This window comes from Schistocerca nitens, chromosome 10 (genome assembly GCF_023898315.1).
Source record: "Schistocerca nitens isolate TAMUIC-IGC-003100 chromosome 10, iqSchNite1.1, whole genome shotgun sequence".
NCBI lineage: Eukaryota > Metazoa > Arthropoda > Insecta > Orthoptera > Acrididae > Schistocerca > Schistocerca nitens.
In genome coordinates, this window is record NC_064623.1 from 148,919,158 (window position 1) to 148,942,360 (window position 23,203).

General features: G+C 46.2%; 1 protein-coding gene across 1 annotated transcript in view; it reads left to right on the top strand.

Annotated features, from left to right (window-relative positions):
* Positions 1-23,203, top strand: part of LOC126210053 (BTB/POZ domain-containing protein 17) — a 141,103-nt gene that overhangs the window by 61,266 nt on the left and 56,634 nt on the right. The window contains exon 5 of the mRNA XM_049939170.1: positions 13,580-13,699. Within this exon, the coding sequence (XP_049795127.1) occupies positions 13,580-13,699 (120 nt within the window). The remainder of the gene's footprint in view (positions 1-13,579; positions 13,700-23,203) is intronic.

Consider the following 23,203-nt stretch of genomic DNA (forward strand, 5'->3'; position numbering starts at 1 on the left):
TTCACGGCTGACTGATGGAGAGCACATCACGGAGTTAGATGCCTTGGATCCAGGCAGCCCCTCCACTCCCCCTCACTCTAAAAGTGCTTCACCTGTGCAGTGCAAAGATAGGGGTAAATTAAAACCACATCGATGAAATGGCTCCCGTCCTACAGTGGACCTTGCAGGTGTTCAGGATGCATATGGAGGAACTCCCTCTCTTATCACAGAGTAGACCACTGTGTCTGTGTTTCCAGGAGACTCATTTCCATCAATCGTACATCCCTGAGCTGTGAGGCTATGTAGTCCACAGAAAGGATGACTTGAGTGGAGAGAGAGCTAGAGGGGCATAGGCATTTTCGTCAGTACTGACTACCACTCCTCACCTTCCTTACTTACGATGACTTTACAAGCAGTTGCTGTATCAGTGCACGTTGACAATATGTTCCTTTTCTTGCCCCCACATGATGCACTTGATGAAGAGGCCGTAATTGACCTTATTACACAGATCCCCCACCCCTTCATCCTCTGTGGTGATTTTAATGCACACAATGTGCTTTGGGGTTCTGCAACTACCTGTCGCATGGGTAGAGCAGTTGAGAGGCTACTCGTGTGATCACGCACATACTTGGTAAATGCGGGACAGAGCACTCACCCCTGCACAGCGACTGGGTCGTTATCTGCCATTTATCTCTCGCTTTGCTCTTCAGCTCTTGTTCACACTGCTCAGAGGGAAGTGATCAATGACTTACTTGAAAGTGGTCACTTCCCGATCTGGATTCACCTGCCAGATGGGGTGGAACTCGAAAAGAAACTGCTGTAATGAGTGCTCGGTAGAGCTGACTGGACACTTTATAGCCAGTTGGCACAGTTTGAACATTGTGCGAATGTCAAGGCATGGGTGGATCGTACTACCAAAATGATCCACCACGCTGCTGCAGCATCCATTCCACAGTCCACGGGTCAACAGAAGAGGCAAACTGTCCCTTGGTGGGGTGCCGAATGCCACTCTGCAATCAGGACCAGCCATGTGACTGCGTTGGTTCAAGAGTCTTCCAAGGTTCAAGTGTTGTCCAACTGCAGAGAATCTTGCAGCCTTTCGGGTGGCAAGGGCAAAGTGTCGTCGAATTATTTGAGAGAGCAAGAAGAGGTCGTGGCAACAGTTCCTGAACACCATTAATTGTTCCACCAAAAGTTCCATTGTGTGGTAGACTATCAGGAGAATTTCTATGAGAGGAGGCAAGTGCTCCAAACCAATCCAAGAGACATTGCCCAAACTATGCCGGTCTATTTTGCCTCAGTTACTGCAACAGCCAGTCAGGGTCCAGGTTTCCAGTGCCATAGAGCAGTTGCTGAGAGGTGTAGTTTGGACTTCCGGTCCACCTCTGATGAAGATTACAACTGTCTATTTCCCATGTGGGAGCTGGATTCTGCAGTGTCTGTGGCTCATGACACATCCCCTGGTCACGGCAGGATCCATTACAGTATGCTGCGGCACGTCATAAGGTGAAACAAATATATCCTCCACGCAGTTTTTAATATCATTTGGGTGTCAGGTCACTTTCCCGGCTCGTGGCGTGAGGCAATAGCAGTTCGTCTTTTAAAACCTGGGAAAGACCATACATGCCCCAGTAGTTACCGTAGTGTTGACCCCACTAGCTGCATTGGGAAGACCTTGGAGCAGATGGTCAACTGCTGCCTTTTCTGGAGCTTAGGATCCAGGCAACTCCTTAGTCGCTTTCAGTGTGGGTTCAGGAGGTATCGCTCCACCTTTGATAATCTTCCCCCCCTGGAGATGGCTATATAACAGGCTCTCCTATGCTGGCATAACCTTCTAGGTATATTTTTTAACATCGTGAAGCCATACAATACTACTCGGACACATCTTATCCTGGAGCAGCTTCGCGAATGGGGTTTTCGTGGTTGTCTTCCCATTTTTATTGAGTCCTTCCTCTTGCCACGATATTTTAGATACCGAGTTGGTAACATCCTGTCTGATCTCTTTGAGAAGAACACTGTCCCACAAGGTAGCGTTTTAAGTGTGACTGTCTTTATCATAGCTATTAATAGCATTACGTCCATAGTGTAAAGTCCTGTCAAGTGTTCTTTGTTCGTGGATGACTTCTCCATGTTTTGCTCTTCTTCAACCCTCACGACGACATCATGTCAGTTGCAACTAACTCTTCGACATTTGGATGAATGGGTACTGAAGAGTGGTTTTAAGTTTTCCACCGAGAAGTCTGTGTGTGTTCTTTTTAGCCATTCTGGGCCTCATATTTGACTCTTAAGGTTATGCAGTTACCACATCTTATGCGTCTGATGAAACAATCACTTAACGCTTTAAGTATTTTAAAATGTCTTATCTACAGTACATGGGGAGCAGCCAGGACTTGTCTGCTCCAGTCTGACAGGGCATTTGTGCAATCTTAGCTCGATTATGGGTGCACAGTGTATGGGTCTGCAAGACCCTCTTATTTAAAGATGTTGTACGTGGTGTACCATGAAGGGATATGGTTGGCCACTGTGACAAGTTCCATACCAAGTCTCTGTGCAGAGGCGGGTGCACTGCCACTTCACGTCAGGCAACAGCTACGTATGGTGCGCCAGGGGTATATAACTGTCCACACTCCCGCATACCATTGCTCAGCCTCCATTGGAAAGGCATTTTTGTAACCGGCAATAGGCAATGTGGCCCTATGGGATTCGTGCACAGGATTACCTTGGCAACAGGCAATGCATATTGGATTGGTGCACAGGATTGCCTTCTGTAGATGGGTGTGGTTGGTCTTCATGTTTTACATCGCTGTGGGAGCAGATTTTCACCTTGGCTTCTCTGGAGTCCCAGACTTATTGTAGACTTGATGAATTTTAAGAAAGATTGTACATCAGATTTTACATTTCAGTCTGTTTTTTAACGTTTTAAATATGCATCACAGTTTCGCAGTAGTGTACACTGATGACTACAAACAAGGGCATTCTGTTGGCTGCTCTGTCCTGTTCTCTGACCATTTCATCAGGATTCGCCTTCCTGAGAAGGATGCCATTTTCTCAGCGGAGCTCCACACAATCCTGAAGCACTGGAGCAGATGCGTCGTATTTGGGACAAATGGTTTCTCATTTGCTCTGATTCCCTTACTGCCTTACAATCATTAGAGAACCTGTACCCAGCTGAGGAGTTGGTCCGGCTGATATGTGACCAACTGGACTTGCTCCAACGGCAGGATAGGCAGGTGTCTTGTGGAATGAGAATGGCTGGCGATGTCGGCCAATAAGCTGCGATTGGTGAAATCAACAACCCGCCCGTGGCGTTCCTCCTGCCAGTTGCTCAGGCAGGATGAAGTGACCATGACATGTCTTAGAATTGGGCACTGCCCTGTCACACATAGCTTTTTACTATGGCGAGAGGATCCCCCGTTTCGTGATGCTTGTGGTGTGCACATCTCTATCCGCCATATTTTAACGGAGTGAATTTTAGATCGTGATGCAAGGGTAGAAGCCAGTATTGGTGAGGATCTGCCCTTTATTTTAGCTGATGAGACAAGTGTGACTAAGGTTTTAAAGTTTTGTGATGTGTCTGGGCTCTGGCCTAAACTTTTAGGCTGAAGGTTTTAGTGTGTTGCAGAGTGGCTGGCCCTTTTTTTTTCCTTCAGCCAGCCATGTCCATATGCTATTTTGTTTTAGCTCCTTATACCACTTTCTTTCTGTGTCAGTGTTTTACTACTGACACAATACAGAGCTATTACAAATGATTGAAGCGATTTCATAAATTTACTGTAGCTCCATTCATTGACATATGGTCACGACACACTACAGATACGTAGAAAAACTCATAAAGTTTTATTCGGCTGAAGCCGCACTTCAGGTTTCTGCCACCAGAGCGCTCGAGAGCGCAGTGAGACAAAATGGCGACAGGAGCCGAGAAAGCGTATGTCGTGATTGAAATGCACTCACATCAGTCAGTCATAACAGTGCAACGACACTTCAGGACGAAGTTCAACAAAGATCCACCAACTGCTAACTCCATTCGGCGATGGTATGCGCAATTTAAAGCTTCCGGATGCCTCTGTAAGGGGAAATCAAGGGGGCGGCCTGCAGTGAGCGAAGAAACGGTTGAATGCGTGCGGGCAAGTTTCACGCGTAGCCCGCGGAAGTCGACGAATAAAGCAAGCAGGGAGCTAAACGTACCACAGCCGATGGTTTGGAAAATCTTACGGAAAAGGCTAAAGCAGCAGCCTTACCGTTTACAATTGCTACAAGCCCTGACACCCGATGACAAAGTGAAACGCTTTGAATTTTCGGCGTGGTTGCAACAGCTCATGGAAGAGGATGCGTTCAGTGCGAAACTTGTTTTCAGTGATGAAGCAACATTTTTTCTTAATGGTGAAGTGAACAAACACAATGTGCGAATCTGGGCGGTAGAGAATCCTCAAGCATTCGTGCAGCAAATTCGCAATTCACCAAAAGTTAACGTGTTTCGTGCAATCTCACGGTTTAAAGTTTACGGCCTCTTTTTCTTCTGCGAAAAAAACGTTACAGGACACGTGTATCTGGACATGCTGGAAAATTGGCTCATGCCACTACTGGAGACCGACTGCGCCGACTTCATCTTTCAACAGGATGGTGCTCCACCGCACTTCCATCATGATGTTCGGCATTTCTTAAACAGGAGATTGGAAAACCGATGGATCGGTCGTGGTGTAGATCACGATCAGCAATTCATGTCGTGGCCTCCACGCTCTCCCGACTTAACCCCATGCGATTTCTTTCTGTGGGGTTATGTGAAAGATTCAGTGTTTAAACCTCCTCTACCAAGAAACATGCCAGAACTGCGAGCTCGCATCAACGATGCTTTCGAACTCATTGATGGGGACGTGCTGCGCCGAGTGTGGGGGGAACTTGATTATCGGCTTGATGTCTGCCGAATCACTAAAGGGGCACATATCGAACATTTGTGAATGCCTAAAAAAACTTTTTGAGTTTTTGTATGTGTGTGCAAAGCATTGTGAAAATATCTCAAATAATAAAGTTATTGTAGAGCTGTGAAATCGCTTCAATCATTTGTAATAACCCTGTACTTTGTTCCGTGGTCCTGTGCGGGTATGCACATAGTTTTCCAACTTCTGTTACTTGTGTCGTACGTACTGTTTTATCTTCCTGTTTTGTGTATTTTATTGACACTCGTCTCAATCTGTTTTTGTACAGGCGCTAAAGACCTTACTGTCATGTGCCCACACAAATGTGTCCATGTCCATTATAGAGATGACCGTCTTCAAAAGCAGTGTTTATTTGTATAAATGAGAATGAAATTATCTTCGTACATCCATAGTTGAAATGGAGGACAGTGGGGTGTCAGCTGGTACAAATTTATTTTAAAAATGAAGAAATTCCTCCAGCTGTATTTGAGGTGTCGATTTTATTTTGGCAACTAGTTTCAACATTCTAACATCATCATCTTCAAGCCCATACACTTGTTGACGTCAGCTGCATGCAGTTGATGTCAACAGGTGTATGGACCTGAAGATGACGTTGTTACAATGTTGAAACTAGTTGCCAAAATAAAATCAACACCTTAAACACAGCCAGAGGAATTTCTTCATTTTTAATATAGTAATGAAATTAAGTTAAAGCTGTTGTAATACAACACAGTGCGCTGTAGGAAGGTTGCTATTAGGGTTACTGTTATCAGATCATGATTATCATTAAGTCAGGGACTCGACATACTTCCCGAGCCTTCCAAACACTGTGAGCCTATAATACAAGCAGCCATGACCCAACATATTGACAATGATAATGTCAAAGAAAACCTAAAATGTAGGAAATGTCGTAACACAGTACTGTTAATGACGGGAAAGCATTCCGTTGAAAGAATAGGACTTATGTTGGGACCGACAAAAATGACCGTAAAAAGTGGGAAAATGTAAAATGCGGGAACGTAAAAATGAGGTTTTACTGTATAAAAACGTGAACAAAGCCAAGGACATTAAAGAAAAAGTATTTTGTGCCCTCCATCGAAATAAAAGATGACTCAAAAATAAAAGGGATGAATTTCTCAAATCCGTACAGGAAAAAAAATTTTGGGAGATTTCTTGTGCAAATCAGAACACCACATGGAAATCAGTGAAATTGAACAGATGCTGTGTACATGCTGTGTACATGCTGATTTCCTACTTGTGTACACTGAATAAGAAGGTGGTTGTGGATTTAACAAATATGTTGAACAGCTTTATGGATGTTGTGCCACAATATTGTATCAGGAAACACACAGACTTGTAGTACTGGCAATTTATAGGCTTCTAACAGGAAGCTACATAAAACAACTAGAAACAGTTTTAGTAATGTATGTAGACTTTGCTGGAGGATCATAGTTTTTTGAGGCTTTAATGTTGATTTTCTGTCAGGTAGTAATGACTGAGGGCATGTGGAGTTGTTGATGTTCAACATGGATCATTTTCCACAGTTAAATACTTTCTTACAAGGATTAAAACACATATTGCAACAGCTATTGATAAATTGTTTTCAATCCCAACAACTTGCTGTGATTTAGCTGTAAAACCATGATGGCTAGAAGTTAATAATGAATTATACTTGCTACTTAGGTACAAATCGCAAAGGGCAAGGGTTATATTGCAGAGTCTTAAATGATGACTTGATCAAAGTGTTTACTCAGAAATTGCATTATGGATGCTGGGAGAAATTTATTGAACAGGCAGTGTTAATGGAAAATTAAAACCCTCTTAAACAAAAAAGGTCAAAACTGAACGGAAGCAAGGATGAGGTGTGGATAACTCCTGAGATTAAAGCATCTTGTACTGAGGTGAGAGAGCTCTGCCTAATACAGAGGACAAGCAGTAATCAAGATTTGAAACAAAATTACCACCAGCATTGTAAAATGCTCCAGTCTGTCATTACAGAAAGCAAAACTCTTGTACTGTGCTCAAAATATAAAACACTCCAAGAGTAGGCAAAAACTGTTTGGACCATTATTAAAACAAGAAATAAGCAAAAATAGTGACCCAAATGAAATTTGAGGTCTCAGAAAATAGCTCTGGGAGAAATGGTGACAGTTTCAAATTGTTGGCCACCAAATTCCGAAAGTATTTTCTGGCAGTGGCAGCAAGCATTACGTCCACCTATAAAGACAGACAGTGCATGCACCATCAGTGGACGTTAGGTTCAAAAATACAGCCCCTCAGGAGACTATAGAATTTCTCATGTCACTGAAAGGTACTAATTGTGCTGGCTCTGAAGATTTTTTTTTCTTTTTTTTCTGGCAGTATATTAAAATTAAGTGGTGGCTTGATAGGTTTATCATAAGCTATCTTCGTAATCAACCAGTAACCATGTTAAAGTGCCTGCTTGCAGGACAGGGAGGTGCGCTGGCCCCCAGCAACACTAGCTAGTGTACCAGCCAAACCAGATGTGGTTTTTACAGTTCTCACATCCCTCTAGATGAATACTGGGCTGGTAGCCATGTCCTGTCTCAGGTACACACTCCAAAAACATTTAAAAAACTTTCCCTCATTTGTACATGTAAAACACTAGGCAAAGATACATAGAGAACACTGATTCCGTCCTGGCGTGTGAATAGAAGACTGGACGACATTACCCATCTAGTCTCCTCAAACCTATAATCAGCAGCAGCAATGACCCTTGGCATATTTCATGGCAGACTTAAATATTCTGTAGTAGTGCCCATCTACAAAACCAGAGATAAGCAAACCACATCTAATTACAGAACTATTTCACTCCTTCCAGTCTTCTCAGAAGTATTTGAGAAAGTGGACTGCAATAGAATATTGGTTAATTTAATTGAGCACAAATTGTTGATGGCCTCCAAGTTTGGCTTTTTTAAATTATTCTATGTAGAGAAATCAATGCAAGACCAGGCAAACAAAGTGATAGCAGAGCTAAATGAGAAAGAGTTATCCTGTTGATATATTTTGTGACTTTGCTGTAGCCTTTCATCATGTGGAGTATAAAATTATACTTGAATGAGTAAAGTATTGTGGCATTATAGCATCCTTCTTGTATGGATTGAGTTTATACCTTCACAACAGAAAGAAGAGTGCCTCACCTCATTAACAGACACTGGCACAGGCATGAAATTAACCCCAGAATGTGGGGACAGTAGTATTTATTCATACAGGGTTCATCTTACAGTGATATTGGATTTATATTTTCTGCATGGCAAAAAGACTGTTGACTGTTATATATTTGAGCTTTCAGCGATAGCCTCCTTCAGAATGGAGACCCCCAGCACAGAATGGAGACCCCCAGCACGTGTGCACCACACACACACACACACACACACACACACACACTTGCAAAAGCAAGCACACTTCATGCACATCCACTCCGGCCAGAATGCAGCCGTGCATTGAACAGAGGCAGCAATCTGGAGAGGGGTGGGTAAGGGGGAGGGATAGCAGGGTATGTGTGGGGGAGAAGAATCAGTGCTACCTGGTGGAGTGTGCAGGGACTAGATAGTGGCAGGACAAGGCACCCAGGCACAGTGTGAGGAGGTTGAGGGAAAGAGGAGGGGAGGGGTGGTAAGCAGAAAAAGAGAAAAAGCAGAGGTGGGGAAAAGACAGGTGGATGCGTTGAATTGACAGAGTGCAGCACATAATGAGAGTGAGGTGAAATTGGGAAGAGGTGATCAGAAAGGGGGAAGCTGTTACTGAAGGTGTGGGGGGAGAGTAGGTTAGCATAGATTGAGGCCAGGATGATTTTGTGAGAATGTGTTATTAGGATAACTTTTATCTGCACAGTTTCTGGATCCCCACTCATCACTATTTACACCACTTCCAGTACACCGACATACTTCGTGTCTATGGTCTTGCCGCTATTGAGCACTACCTCTCCCAATGTCTTTCAGACTCTAAAACCCCTACATCATTCCTCATCTACCTTAGATGGCACCCTTGTATGTCAACATGTTGATGGGCCATGTAGAGGAAACCTTCCTTGCCTCCCAAAACCCCAAATTGCTGTTTCTTGTACAGGTTCATTGATGATATCTTTATGATCTGGACTCAGGGCCAAGACACTATCCTCATTCCTTCGCTACCTGGCCCCCCTCCACCGCATGTGTTACCTTCCTGGATGTTGACCACCTACTCTCTAATGGCCCCATCCACACCTCAGCCCACATTAAACCCACCAACCACCAACAGTACCTGCATCCATCCCTTCTACACCAAAAAAACCCTCTCATACAGCCTGGCCACCTGAAGATGGCATGTATGCAATGACAATAACTCCCTTGCCCATTACGGTGAATCTCTCACTGAGGCCTTCACAGACAGGCACTATCCCCCAGAAGGAACACATTCTTCGTTGCGCAATACCACCCCGGACTGGAATGACTCTACTACTTCCTTCATCAGGACTTCATCCATCGTCATACCCTGCAATGAGGGACGTCCTACTCAACATTCTTCCCATCCCTTCGTAAGTGCTGTTCCATCACCCACCCAGTCTCCACAACGTCCTAGTCTAGTCATGTACCACACTCAATCCGAACTGCTTCCCACAGGGATAATATCTCTGTGTCTGTGGAAAACCCAGGAGCAAGACCTGCCCAATCCATTCCCACAGCAAGTCCTGTTACAGGCGCACCTGCCCCATCAGGAGCTGTGCCACCTGTGAAAGCAGTCATGTCACATACCAGCTGTGCTGTAATCACTGCACAGTGTTTTATATTGTTATGACTACCAGACAACTGTCCACTAAAACTAATGGCCAACTGCCAAAGTGGATCATAACAGCTGAACATAACAACTTGATTTCAGTGGCTGCTTCACAACCCGGGCCATCTGGATCCTCCCCTCCACCACCAGCTTTTTTGGACTGTGCAAATGCGTGTTATCCTTACAACAAACAATGGAAAATCCATGATGGAATAATGACAATATTATGAAAAGGAAAGATTGCTACTCTCCATGTGGGGAGTGGAAAAGGAGGGAAGTAAAAAGATTGTGGGTGCGTTAGTGGAATAGAAGGCTGTTTAGTGCCGGAGTGGGAACAAGTACGGGGATAGGTGGGTGAAGGACGATGACTAATGAAGGCTGGGGCCAGAAGGGTTACGGGATCGAAGGATGTATTACAGCGAGAGTTCCCACTTGTGCACCTAAGAAAAGCTGGTGTTCGTAGAAAGGATTCAGATGGCACAGGCTGTGAAGCAGCCATTAAAATGAAAAATATGGTTTTGGGCAGCCTGCTCAGCAACTGGATGGTCCAGTTGTTTCTTGGTCACAGTTTTTTCAGTGGCCATTCGTGTGAACAAACAGTCGGTTGTTGTGCCTATTTAGGCTTCAGCACAGTTGTTGCAGTTTAGCTTGTGGATCGCTTTACTGGTTTCAGTGGTAGCCTTGCCTTTGATGGGATAGGTGATGCTTGTGACCGGACTGGAGTAGATATGTTGGGAGGATGTATTGGACAGATCTTGCAGCTTAAGTCTATCCCTGTAATAGATCTAGATGTGAGACCTGTACCATACTTCCTCCCATCACCACCTACTCCTGTCCGGTCACAAACATCACCTATCCCATCAAAGGCAGGGCTTCCTGTGAAACCAGTCAGATGATCTACAAACTAAGCTGCAACCAGTGTGCTGCATTTGCATTCTACATGGGCATAACAACCGACAAGCTGTCTGTCCGCATGAATGGGCACTGACAAACTGTGCCCAAGAAAGAGCTGGACCACTCAGTTGCTGAGCACACTGCCAAATACAACATTCTTCATTTTAATGACTGCTTCACACCGTGTGCCATCTGGATCATTGCTACCAATACCAGCTTTTCTGAATTGCACAGTTGGGGAACTCTCACTGCAATATATTGTACATTGCCGTAGCCCTCCTGGCCCCATCCTTGGTTAGTCACCCACCTATCCCCTTCCCTGTTCCATTCCTGCGATATGCAGCTTCCTATACAACCAACGCACCTACAATCTTCTTTTATTTTTCTCTTTTTCCACCCCTTCTTCCCTCCCACCTGCCCCCTGTCTAACCTCCTGGCTTCACCTAGCTGCCAGGCTGCCATATGCTCTCCCCACCTCATCCCTGTATGCTCCCACAAACAGCATTTTACCGTCCTCAGCTTCTACCCTGCTATCCCTCCCCCCTCCCAGGGTCCAGCTTACCCTTGCCACCCAGACTGCTTCTCCTGTCGTGCTGCTGCTTGCAGTCTGATTTCAACAGCCAGAGACAGTGGCTATGTGTGTATGACCTGCGTTTGCACGAATTTGTGGTCAAATTCACAAGAAGGCCTTCTGGCCAAAGACTAACTTGATTAGTAATCTGTTTGTTGTACCTGTTTGCAGGTCAGCATATCCACTACACAGTGAGTAGCAGCTTTTCATAGTATTGTCATTATTCCATCCTGGATTTTCCATTGTTTGTTGTAAGGATAACACACATTGGTGCATTTCAGGAAAGCTGGTGGTAGAGGGGAGGATCCAGATGGCCCGGGCTGTGAAGCACCCATTGAAATCAAGCATGTTATGCACAGCTGCATGTTGTGCTACAGAGTGGTGATTGATTATTTATCCTAGTGGACAGCTGGTTGGTAGGCATAACCGTATGAAAAACTGTGCAGTAATTGCAGCACTGCTGGTATATGTCATGGCTGCTTTCACATGTGGCCCAGCTTCTGACGGGATAGGTATGTCTGTGACAGGACTGGAATAGGAAATACTGTGTGTGGGTGGATTGGGAAGGTCTTGTGCCTGGGTTTTCCGTAGAGATATTATCCATGTGGCAAGCGGTTCATGTTGGGAGTGGCATATAGTTGGACTAGGATGTTGTGGGGGTTGGATGGGTGATGGAGCAGCACTTCAGAAGGGATGGGAAGCATCTTGAGTATGATGTCTCTCATTTGAGAGCATGATATTGTTCCAGTCTGGAGTGATGTTGGGCAACGAAAGAGGTGCTCCTTTGTAGCTGGTGCTTGGGGATGATGTGAGGATTGGAGGCTGTGAAGATGTAACAAGGAAATTCTGTTTGCTAAATAGATCTGGAAGATAATGCCTGTCTGTGAAGGTGTTTGTGAGACATTCAATGTAATGGGCAAGAGAGTTCTTGTCATTGCAGGTACATCATCTCCAGATGACCAGATTTTTTGGGAGGAATTTTTTGGTGTAGAAGGGATGACAGCTAGCTATGAAAATTCAGCCACTGTTGGTGGATTTAGTTTGGACACAGGTGTGGATGGAGTCATCAGAGAGGTGGCGGTCAACTTCCAGGGAGGGGGCACACTGGCTGGAGGAGGACCGAGTGAAGCGGATGGGAGGGAACATGTTGAGGTTGTGAAGGAATGAGGAAGGTGAACTGACAACTGTAAGCAGCAGATGTGCATTCAACCAGTCAGTTGTGAGCGGGCAGTGTTATGTAGTGGACATGTGGCCATAGGTATGTCAATATTGTTGTGTCGCAGCATCTCTGAATCATGTGTTAAAGACATGCTACAGAATGTTTTGATAAAGAGAAAAGTGTATGTAAAGTCTGACCATCATCAAAGGAGGACTTTTCTGACAGCTTCACGTGGTTACATGAACATTGGTGCACATTGTACTCAGGTGGGGGGAGACTATGTATAACATCTGAAGCTTAAAACCGCTATCTTAACTTTTTTGTCAGTGTTACTAGGGCAGCAAAAATTATGAGTCATAATCTATAATTTAAAAAAAAAATTATGACTGCCAACCACTTAGGCTATGGGTGATTGTTATGCAGTGTACAACATGTATAACAGTGCATAGAGGTTGCTAGCTTTTGAGCACCACTCTATTTCTAGTTTAGGTATAGTATCTCCCACATCCAAGCATACAGACAATTACAAATAGTCTTCACGGGTTTGCTGCCGGATGACATTGTCTAAATTTCACAATATTTCCTCGGAGCAACTGTCGAGACATCTTCAGGTGGTTCAACCTTGCCAGTGGCTAGGTGCGACTGACAGTATCCGCACGTCGATGCCCTGTATATAGAAGACGCTTGCAAAGAATGCGAAGACATGGAAATTGCTGATGCACTATGATTTGCAGATGGCATCATACGAAAATGCCCTGTGCCAAAAATCCTGGCGCAAATTCCACAATGTCTCTTCAGGGCAACTGTCCAGCATCTTCAAGTGGTTCAATGTGTCGCACCTAGCCACCAGCAATGTTGAACCACCTGAAGACAGATGCTCCAAGAAAATATTGTGGAATTTGCACATCATCATCCGACGGCAATCATGTGAAGACTATTTATAACAAATTTGCCAGGAAAGCTTGAAAAGTCACACACGGCAATTGGTCCACGAGTGTCACAACAACCCCAGCCAGATATCAGCTAGCTATAGCTTGGTGGTTGCCTTTCCTCGTGTTTGTTAGTTGCTTCCAAGTTGTAAAGTGAATGCTCTCCCCCTCCTCCCACCTCCTCCCACCTCCTCCCACCTGCTCCCACCTCCTCCCACCTCCTCCCACCTCACCTCACTTCACCTCTCACCTCTCTCTCACCTCATACCTCTCACCTCTCTCTCACCTCACACCTCTTCGTTGTGATTACATTATTGAGATGGTATTGTTTATAAGTAACTGTGTATGCCTGTTTCAGGATCTGGTTGGACTGTGCACCAGTTATATGTGCACTCACACAGCACTTGCCGCAACAAACAATCATCTTGTATCTTGGTTGCAGTATGCCCTGAATGTGGGTCACTATCGAGTTGCACAGGTACATTTGCTTTTTAGTCCATAATTATATTTGATTCTATCTTTTCTTCTGTTAATGTTTAGTCTGCATCTCTTCTAAGGGCAGCCTACGTTTCAAACTAGTTAATTACATCGGAAGGTGAATTCACTCGGGAAAACTGTGAAGTAGCAGGGAGTGAGAATGACTTGCCAGTACTTCCTTCCAGGAGACTAATTTCCAGTTCCCAATACCATCATCAGCCACATTAAAAGTAGAATACAAAACTATTTCCATCTCTGGATATTGTTATTTCCTTCTCGATGGCGAAAAGAGGGATGGTTTCAAGAAGGAGGGGCAGGTCACTCACGAGAGGTTTTTAAAACACTTGTACAGTGGCGTAAAGTAGGTTAGGGTCCCAGGTATCACACTCTTTTCCTATTGACCTTGGTGGGCCATCATTTGTGAGTAATGACAGAAGATTAGTTCTCATAGTCCACTAGATAGCAGAGTTTTTCAAAATGGTGTCACAGACGAGTATAAAATACTGAACCGATATGCTTAATGTTGTGGATTTGATTTCAGTTGGGGATAGTCTTCCCCGAAATGAGTGTGATAATTATTTAATTCAGTTGATTGTTTTTATCTACTTTTTTATATCCAGTTCCTTTAATCATTATATTAACTATTAATTGGATCTCATTTTTACTTCCTTTTACTCTTTTTTTCATTTGGAATTTTTGTCTATGTGATCTTAAGTTTGGTTTTTTATATACCATAGTAGTTTCAGCTTTGTTACTAGTGCACATCTGCACCAGTCAGGGTATCAGCTAATACAGTTGTTGACACACATTTGAGTGTGTAACCATTGTGGCATAAGTGGTATCAAAATTGCACAATGAAGACAACCTTTCAGTGGGCAGGGACTGTTAACAGTCTCCAGGCCAGTCACGAAAAGGATAGCACTTGAAATCCATGCAGCGTATTTCTAAGTGGAAATGACACTGCCTTATTTGGAACCAGGTAGGAAGATCTGGAAGAATTACTGAACACTGCTATTGAAGAGAGCTGTGTCTTGAGTCTATGTTTAAACATCAGTAAGGCAAAATTTGTGGTTGTCAGCAGAAACAAATATGAAATTGGGGTACTCTGTATTGATAGGTCTTAAGAGTTCCAGAATATATGGATTTTGGCTGTCAAATCAATGATAGTGGCTTATCTCTCAAGAAATTCACTGCAGAGTTGAATAGGCCTGCTCTTTCCAGAAAATTAAGAACATTCTGATTAGCTGTGAAATAAATATTAAAGTTCGCACTAGACTACTGTGTTGCTACATGGTCGGTATACTAATTGTGGAGTGGAGTCATGAACACTTTCTGCAGTGTAGGGTAAGAAACTGGAGGCAGTTGAAATGTGAGTGTAACAAAGGATACTGCGACAGATAGTCACAAATATAGCAATATTGCAGGGGATGAACAATTATTTAAAAATTCTCAATACAATTGAAAAAAGAAACATCAGATTTTTTGGTCATGTAATGCGCAAACAACAAATACAACCTATTGAAACAAATAACTGCCCCCTGCGGGTTTGGGGGCAAGAATAGGCCCGCAGTATTCCTGCCTGTCGTAAGAGGCGACTAAAAGGAGTCTCAAACATTTCGGCCTTATGTGATGGTCCCCTCTCGGGTTTGACCTCCATCTTTCTCAATTATTCCGAAGAGCGAGCCAATTGGGGAAGGGCGCCTTACATGGTGCACTGTATCCGTCGTGCGTTTAGACCTTTAGCCGGCTTTTTCGTCGTTGCACTGGTGTCCCGCTCGTTTTCCATCTCTTGGGCGAGGATACGTCCCTGGGTGCGATTCCCACGCTGCAATCTGCAGTGTTTCTTTTACCTGCGACGACGACCTTGGACAGTTTTGCACCTAAGATCCAGCACGGTAGCCAGCCCGTTGTGGTGGGGCCGCCATGTACCCTCTTGGTTGTAGCCCCCTGACAACACAGGGATCGCTCTACTGATGCCTGCGCCATTTAACTCCCCACGTATGCCAAGGAGTAGATGCCCATCTCCTTGGGGCATCAGGACTCCCGGCAATGGCTGTCCTGCCAGGTGGCTATTGCTGCGGCTGGGTGGCGCCCGTGGGGAGGGCCCTTGGTCGGAGTAGGTGGCATCAGGGCGGATGACACGCAATGAAGCGTGGTACATCATCTCTCGCTGGTGGGCCTCCACCAGCAGCCTCTAAGCAATCGAGGTCTAACCTCAACGGGAAGAAATTTGATCAGAGATCGTTTCCCTCCCTAGCTACTCCATGGGAGGAACGTCTTGCTAAGGAAGGCAGTGGAGAATATTCACCCCGGTACCTCGTGTGTACGCAGGTTGATGGAGAATCGTTTATGTCAACCAAGCCCCAGTTTTTTGTGGAGCATTTAGAGGACAAGTTCAGGGAGGTGGAGGGCTTGTCCAAACTGCGCTCTGGGTCGGTTCTCATCAAAACAGCATCCTCTGCCCAGTCACGGAGGTTGCTCAATTGTGACAAGTTGGGGGATGTTTCAGTTAGCATCACACCGCATAAGAGTCTCAACATGGTCCAGGGTATTATATTCCACAGGGATCTTCTTCTGCAGTCCGACGATGAATTACGCGCCAACCTCGAACGACGAGGTGTTCACTTCGTCCGGTGCGTCCATCGGGGTCCGAGGGATAATCAGGTAGCCACCGGTGCCTTCATCTTGGCCTTTGACGGTGATGTATTACCCGAAAAGGTTAAGGTGATGGTTTACCGTTGTGATGTGAAGCCATATATCCCTCCTCCGATGCGGTGTTTTAAATGCTGGAAGTTCGGGCACATGTCATCTCGCTGTACTTCCAGCATCACGTGTCGGGATTGTGGACGTCCTTCGCATCCTGATACTCCATGTGCCCCGCCTCCTATCTGTGTTAACTGCGGAGAACACCATTCCCCCTGCTCGCCGGACTGTAGGATCTTCCAGAAAGAAAGGAAGATAATGGAATATAAGACTCTGGACCGCCTGACCTACACGGAGGCAAGGCGGAAATATGAGCGGCTACATCCCGTGCCCATGACATCCACCTATGCCGCTGCTGCAACAGCGGTCCGATCCTCTCCCGTGTTGTCACATACTGTTGCCTCTCAGCTATGTCACAATGAACCGGCCCCCTTGGTTGTGGGGAGCACTTCCCCCTCTGTTGCTCCATCTACTCCAGGAGCAACACCACCCCAACCATTGGGGACATTCGTCCCCCCTTCCCAGCCGGAGAAGCGTGGGGCTTCTTCGGCTGCTCTAGCCAGGAAGGGGTCCCTTGGGGCCCTCCCTTCCCAGGCTTTGCCCAGTGTCAAAGCGGACACCCTCAAAGTTTTGAAACAACAACCGGTCGCTGGTCATAGGGCTTCACGGTCGTCGTCCGTCCCTGAGACTGACCCAGTGGGGCCCTCCCAGCCAGACCCTCCAAAGGCACAGCGTGTGAAGCAGTTGAAGAAAAAGGCTCCCAAGCATCCTGACATTGCGGTGGTACCTGTCCCACCGCAACCTTCAAACTTTGCATCTGAGGACGAGGTGGAGATCCTGGCGTCCGCTAAGGACCTCGATCTCGCCAGTCCCTCCGACGCCATGGAAAGCACTGGCACAGGTGCTCACTTGGAGGCAGCAGGTGACCCAGCGGCGTAATCTGCCTTCCCCGTCCCGTCACGCCTTTCCCAGCCATGGCCAATACCATCCTCCAGTGGAACTGCAGCGGTTTCTTCCACCATCTAGCTGAGCTCCGCCAACTTATCGCCTTCACCCTTTCTTCTGCATTGCTCTCCAGGAAACTTGGTTTCCAGCAATGCGAACCCCCGCCCTCCGTGGCTATCGGGGTTATTATAAGAACCGAGCAGCTTATGAAAGGGTGTCTGGTGGCGTCTGCATATATGTCCTTCACACTCTGCACAGCGAGTCTGTCCCTCTCCAGACGCCTTTAGAGGCTGTCGCTGTACGCGTGTGGACGCCACAGGCTGTTACCATCTGCAGTCTTTACATTCCACCGGATGGTGTTGTCTCGCAGCATGTCCTGGCTGCACTGGTCGCCCAATTGCCGCCACCTTTCTTGCTATTGGGCGACTTCAACGCCCATAACCCTCTGTGGGGTGGGTCAGTGGCAACAGGTCGAGGCGCCATCGTTGAGCATTTATTGTCGCAGCTCGATCTCTCGCTGTTAAATGATGGTGCCTTCACACACTTCAGTGTGGCTCATGGCACCTACTCCGCCATTGACCTTTCAGTCTGTAGCCATAGCCTCTTACCGTCTGTCCAATGGAGTGTGCATGACGACCTGTGTGGTAGTGACCACTTTCCGCTCTTTTTGTCACTACCACAGCGTCACTCTTCTGGGCACCCTAGCAGATGGGCTATGAATAAGGCTGACTGGGACTTGATCTCCTCCACTGCCGCTTTTGAGCCTCTCTCTACTGATGACATTGATGCGGTGGTTCAATCGGTCACCACCGGCATTGTTACTGCCGCCGAATCTGCCATTCCCCGTTCGTCTGGGTCCCCTCGGCGGAAGGCTGTGCCTTGGTGGTCGCCTGAGATCGCTGAAGCGATTAAAGATCGCCGGCAGGCGCTCCAGCGTCACAAGCGACATCCCTCCATAGACCACTTTATCGCCTTCAAACGGCTGCGTGCGCGGGCCCGCCTCCTTATCCGCCAAGGCAAGAAGGAGTGCTGGGAGCGGTATGTGTCCACCATTGGCCTCCATGTCACTCCATCGCAGGTCTGGGCCAAGATTCGACGCGTCTACGGCTATCGGACTCTTGCCAGGGTCCCTGCGCTCTCACTGAATGGAGCAGTTTGTACTGACTCCGACGTCATTGCAAATCGCTTAGCAGAGCATTTTGCTATTAGTTCCGCCTCTGCGAATTACCCCCAGGCCTTCCGCTCCATTAAAGAGCAGATGGAACGTCGGAGCCTTTCGTTTCGCACCAACCACCCAGAATCTTACAATGCTCCATTTAGTGAGTGGGAATTTCGCAGTGGCCTAGCTGCTTGCCCTGATACCGCTCCTGGGCCAGATGGCATCCACTGTCAGATGCTGAAACACCTTTCAGTGGACTGCCAGCGGCGCCTTCTCGCTCTTTACAACCGTCTTTGGGTCGAGGGGGAGTTTCCGTCGCAATGGCGGGAAGGCATTGTCATCCCCGTTTTGAAACCTGGAAAGACCCCTCTGGAGGTGGACAGCTACCGTCCCATTAGCCTCACCAACGTTCTTTGCAAGTTGCTTGAACGGATGGTAAGCCGGCACTTGAATTGGGTACTGGAGTCTCTGGGCCTTCTGGCTCCGCCTCAGGGTGGGTTCCGTAAAGGCCGCTCCGCCACCGACGATCTGGTGAGCCTGGAGTCGGCCATCCGTACTGCCTTTGCCCGCCGTCAGCACCTGGTCGCTGTCTTTTTCGACATGCGGAAAGCGTACGATACGACATGGCGTCATCACATCCTTTCTACACTTCATGGATGGGGTCTTCGTGGTCCTCTGCCGACTTTTATCCGCAATTTTCTGTCGTGTCGTACCTTCCGCGTGCAAGTCGCGGCCTCGTATAGTTCCTCCCACGTCCAGGAGAACGGTGTGCCACAGGGTTCTGTTTTAAGTGTCTGTCTGTTTTTAATAGCCATTAACGGGCTTGCTGCGGCCGTGGGAAATTCTGTCTCCACTTCCCTGTATGCTGACGACTTCTGCCTTTACTACAGCTCTACTGGCATTGCAGCTGTTGAACGTCAGCTACAGGGCGCTATCCGTAAGGCGCAGTCTTGGGCTGTAGCGCATGGGTTCCAGTTTTCGGCAGCCAAGACCTGCGTTATGCATTTCTGCCGGCGACGTACTGTCCACCCGGAGCCGCAGCTTTCTCTTAACGGCGAACTTCTTTCGGTGGTGGAATCACACAGGTTTTTGGGGGTGGTTTTCGATGCCCGGTTGACTTGGCTGCCTCATATCCGGCAGCTCAAACAGGCGTGTTGGCGGCATCTCAATGCACTGCGATGTTTGAGCCACACCCGCTGGGGCGCCGACCGCTCTACCCTGTTACGGCTCTACCAGGCGTTAATCCAGTCCCGTCTGGATTATGGGTGCCTGGCATATGGCTCAGCATCCCCGTCTGCGTTGCGGGTGCCGGACTCAATTCTCCACAGCGGGATACGCCTTGCCACTGGTGCTTTCCGCACCAGCCCTGTGGACAGCTTACTAGTGGAGGCAGGTGTCCCTCCACTGCAGTTCCGACGCCAACAATTACTGGCTGCTTATGCTGCCCATGTTTTTAGCTTGCCCGGGCATCCAAATTACCGTGTGCTGTTCCCGCAGTCGGTCGTCCATCTGCCAGAGCGTCGGCCCCGGTCGGGTTGTCCGATCGCCATGCGCGTTAAGGAGCTTCTCTCCAGGCTTGGATTTTTCCCTGTTCCACCTCCTTTCCGGGCCACTTTGCGTACACCCCCATGGTGTGTTCCTCGCCCTTACCTTCGGCTCGACTTGGCACAGGGCCCGAAGGACTCAGTCCCTCCAGAGGCCTTCCGCCGCCGCTTTTCTTCCATCCTGGCCACGTATCAGGGCTCTGGAATTGTTTACACTGACGGTTCGATGGTTGCTGGTCGTGTCGGTTATGCGCTCACTCTAGGGGAACAGTCCGAACAACGTTCCTTGGCGGCCGGCTGCAGCGTTTACACTGCTGAGCTGGTCGCCATCTTTCGAGCCCTAGAGTATATCCGCTCCTGCTCAGGTGAGTTCTTTGTTATCTGTAGCGACTCCCTGAGCAGTTTACGAGCTCTCGACCAGTGTTTCCCTCGTTCCCGTCTAGTGATGGCTATCCAGGAGTCCCTGTCTACTCTTGACCGTTGTGGCCGCTCTGTGGTCTTTGTTTGGACCACAGGCCATGTTGGGATCCCCGGGAATGAGAATGTTGACCGCCTGGCGAAAGAGGCCACCAGTCAACCACCTCTGGAGATTGGCCTCCCGGCGACTGATTTGTGGGCACTATTACGCCGCAAAATTTTCGCTTTATGGGACGCTGAATGGCGCAACCTGCCCGTACCGAACAAACTCCGTTGTATCAAGGCGTCGACGACTGTGTGGCGGTCGTCCATTCGGGTCTCCCGCCAGGAGTCTGTTGTCCTCTGCCGGCTGCGCATTGGGCACACTCGGCTGACACACGGCCACTTATTGCGCCGTGAGGACCCACCTCTGTGTCGCTGCGGCTCCGTTTTATCTGTGGTGCACATTTTATTGGAGTGTCCGCTTTTAGCTGTGCTCAGGCAGACGTTCGCACTGCCTGACACGCTCCCTGCCCTTTTACTAGATGACTCTGCCATGGTGGACTTAGTTTTGCGTTTTATTCGGGCAGGGGGTTTTTATAGTTTAATCTGAGTGTTTTTTTTTTTTTTTTTTAGCATTGATTCTGGCTTTTAGCCTCTGATTTTAAACTGAGTTTTTAATGTGTTCTTGGTGCTTGGCTTTTCCTCTTTTTTTCTCTATGGTCGGCCAACCACCGTCACACTCTGTGTGTTTTACTTTGTTTTGTCTGATCTCTGTCGGAGTCTTTCTCGTCCTGTGTCGTCTGACGTCTTTCCTGCTGTTTGTTTTTTTTATTCTCTTTGGGCGGTTTTAATTTTTTTTGGAAAAAGGGACCGATGACCATCGCAGTCTGGTCCCTTTAATCCCACAAACCAACCAAACAAATAACTTCGAGGAAATATTCGTGGCAGACATGGTCTGGAACATAGAAGTTATCCTGTCTAAAGAACTTAAGCCAGTGGTTTGGATTGAGCACATAATCACTGTCGATTGTGCTGCCGATCGCCAATGTCTTGGAGGACGAGGTACTTAAAGAGGAAGACAGTAATATTTAAAAATTTGAAAATAATGATCTATTGGTAAAAAAAGACGAAATAACGTATTTTATTGGCTGTGCAGTGGTGTCAAAAACTTAATAGTTGGACATTATATTGAAGATAATCAGTATACTGTCATTTAAAACATACGTTTTTTTTGCAATGTGAACATAATGAAAATAATAAAGATGAAGATTTTATAAATAAAATCCGAGCATGGTAAGTAATACTATTAACAGTTACAATAACAAGAAAAAAGTAAAAAATGATGAAAATGGAGAAATGAAATTGATGTATGAACATAAAAGTAATTAAAACCACATGGGCAGAGATTCTGGATGAAAAAAGAATAAAAGGAAGAAAAAGACGAGAGCAAATAAAAATCTAATACAGTGATGAAAATGGTGCAGCCAAGGTTTATAAATGGAAATAATGATGTTTAAAACAATTAATTGAATGAAAAGAGCCAAAACAGCCATTTCAGTAAGTACGTAAAAAAAAAAAATTAAAAAGAAAGTGGATGGCAGCCCATATCCTTCAGCATATCATCAAATAACTTAATCCTTACATAAAAATCTTGAATGCTTGGAGCTCCGCAGCTCTCACATATTTATTGAAAGACATCTTCTATAGAACATGAGCTTCAATTACCCACTTCTATAGCAGTGCATGCTTATCAGTTAATACGACAGGATCTGAAATAGGTCCTATAACGTAGTACACAGTTTTTCATGAATGTTACTGCTGTCAAGTTTTTGGCATTGACAGGTCTTGATACTGTTTGACATAACTGTTGTATAAAATAAACATAAAATTTGACAGCAATAACACCATGACAAACTGAATAGTATGTTATAAGATGTATTTCAGATCTTGTTGTGTTAACTGACAAGCATGTAATAGCTATAGAGGTGTATAATTGCAGCTCATGGTGTATGGAAGCTGTCTTTTAATATTAGTCCTTCGGCTACTGTGCCACTTCAAGTATTGGCATTAATTTCAGAGCGGTAGTGGGTCACGAGAAATTTGGTCTTGTCGATTACTCACAAACTAGGCCCCATGGGTCCATAACCTACACTATCATATAGGTAGTTTCAAAAAGTTGAAAAAGTCAGTCTCATCCCTGGAGCCCTCTCCTTCTTAGTGGATGAGGGAAGTTGGGGACTTAGATGGAGGGGCAGACAGAGACAGCTGAGAGTGCGTGAGATCAGACACAGGAAAGGTCCAAAGATGATGGGGCAAAGTGGGGAGAAAGATGGATTGAAGGGAAAAGAAAAGCATTTTTTCATGTTTTAATGTCTCTGTTGGCAGTACTGGATTTGCGCCATGAAGTAAGTATAGGCGAGCTATTTAATTCCTAATATGGGGTGATAATTTTGTGAGGGAATTCTGAGAGAAATTAAATTCACACTTCATAACTATTGAAACACACAGTTCGTCAACAGAAAGTAATATTACAATTTGCACTTGAAATTGCCTTGGAAACAATTGGCAAGGGAGTCACAAAATGAAAGGTGAAAAAGGTATTTAATTATTGTAATCCATTTTGTTAACTCTGACAATCTCATTAACCTCAGGAATCTTCATAATTGTCGTGTGTTCTCGGACTCCATCACGTTGCATTATTTTGAGCACGATCTAATGTAATATGTGCATCAGAATGTGTCACGTAATTCTGATT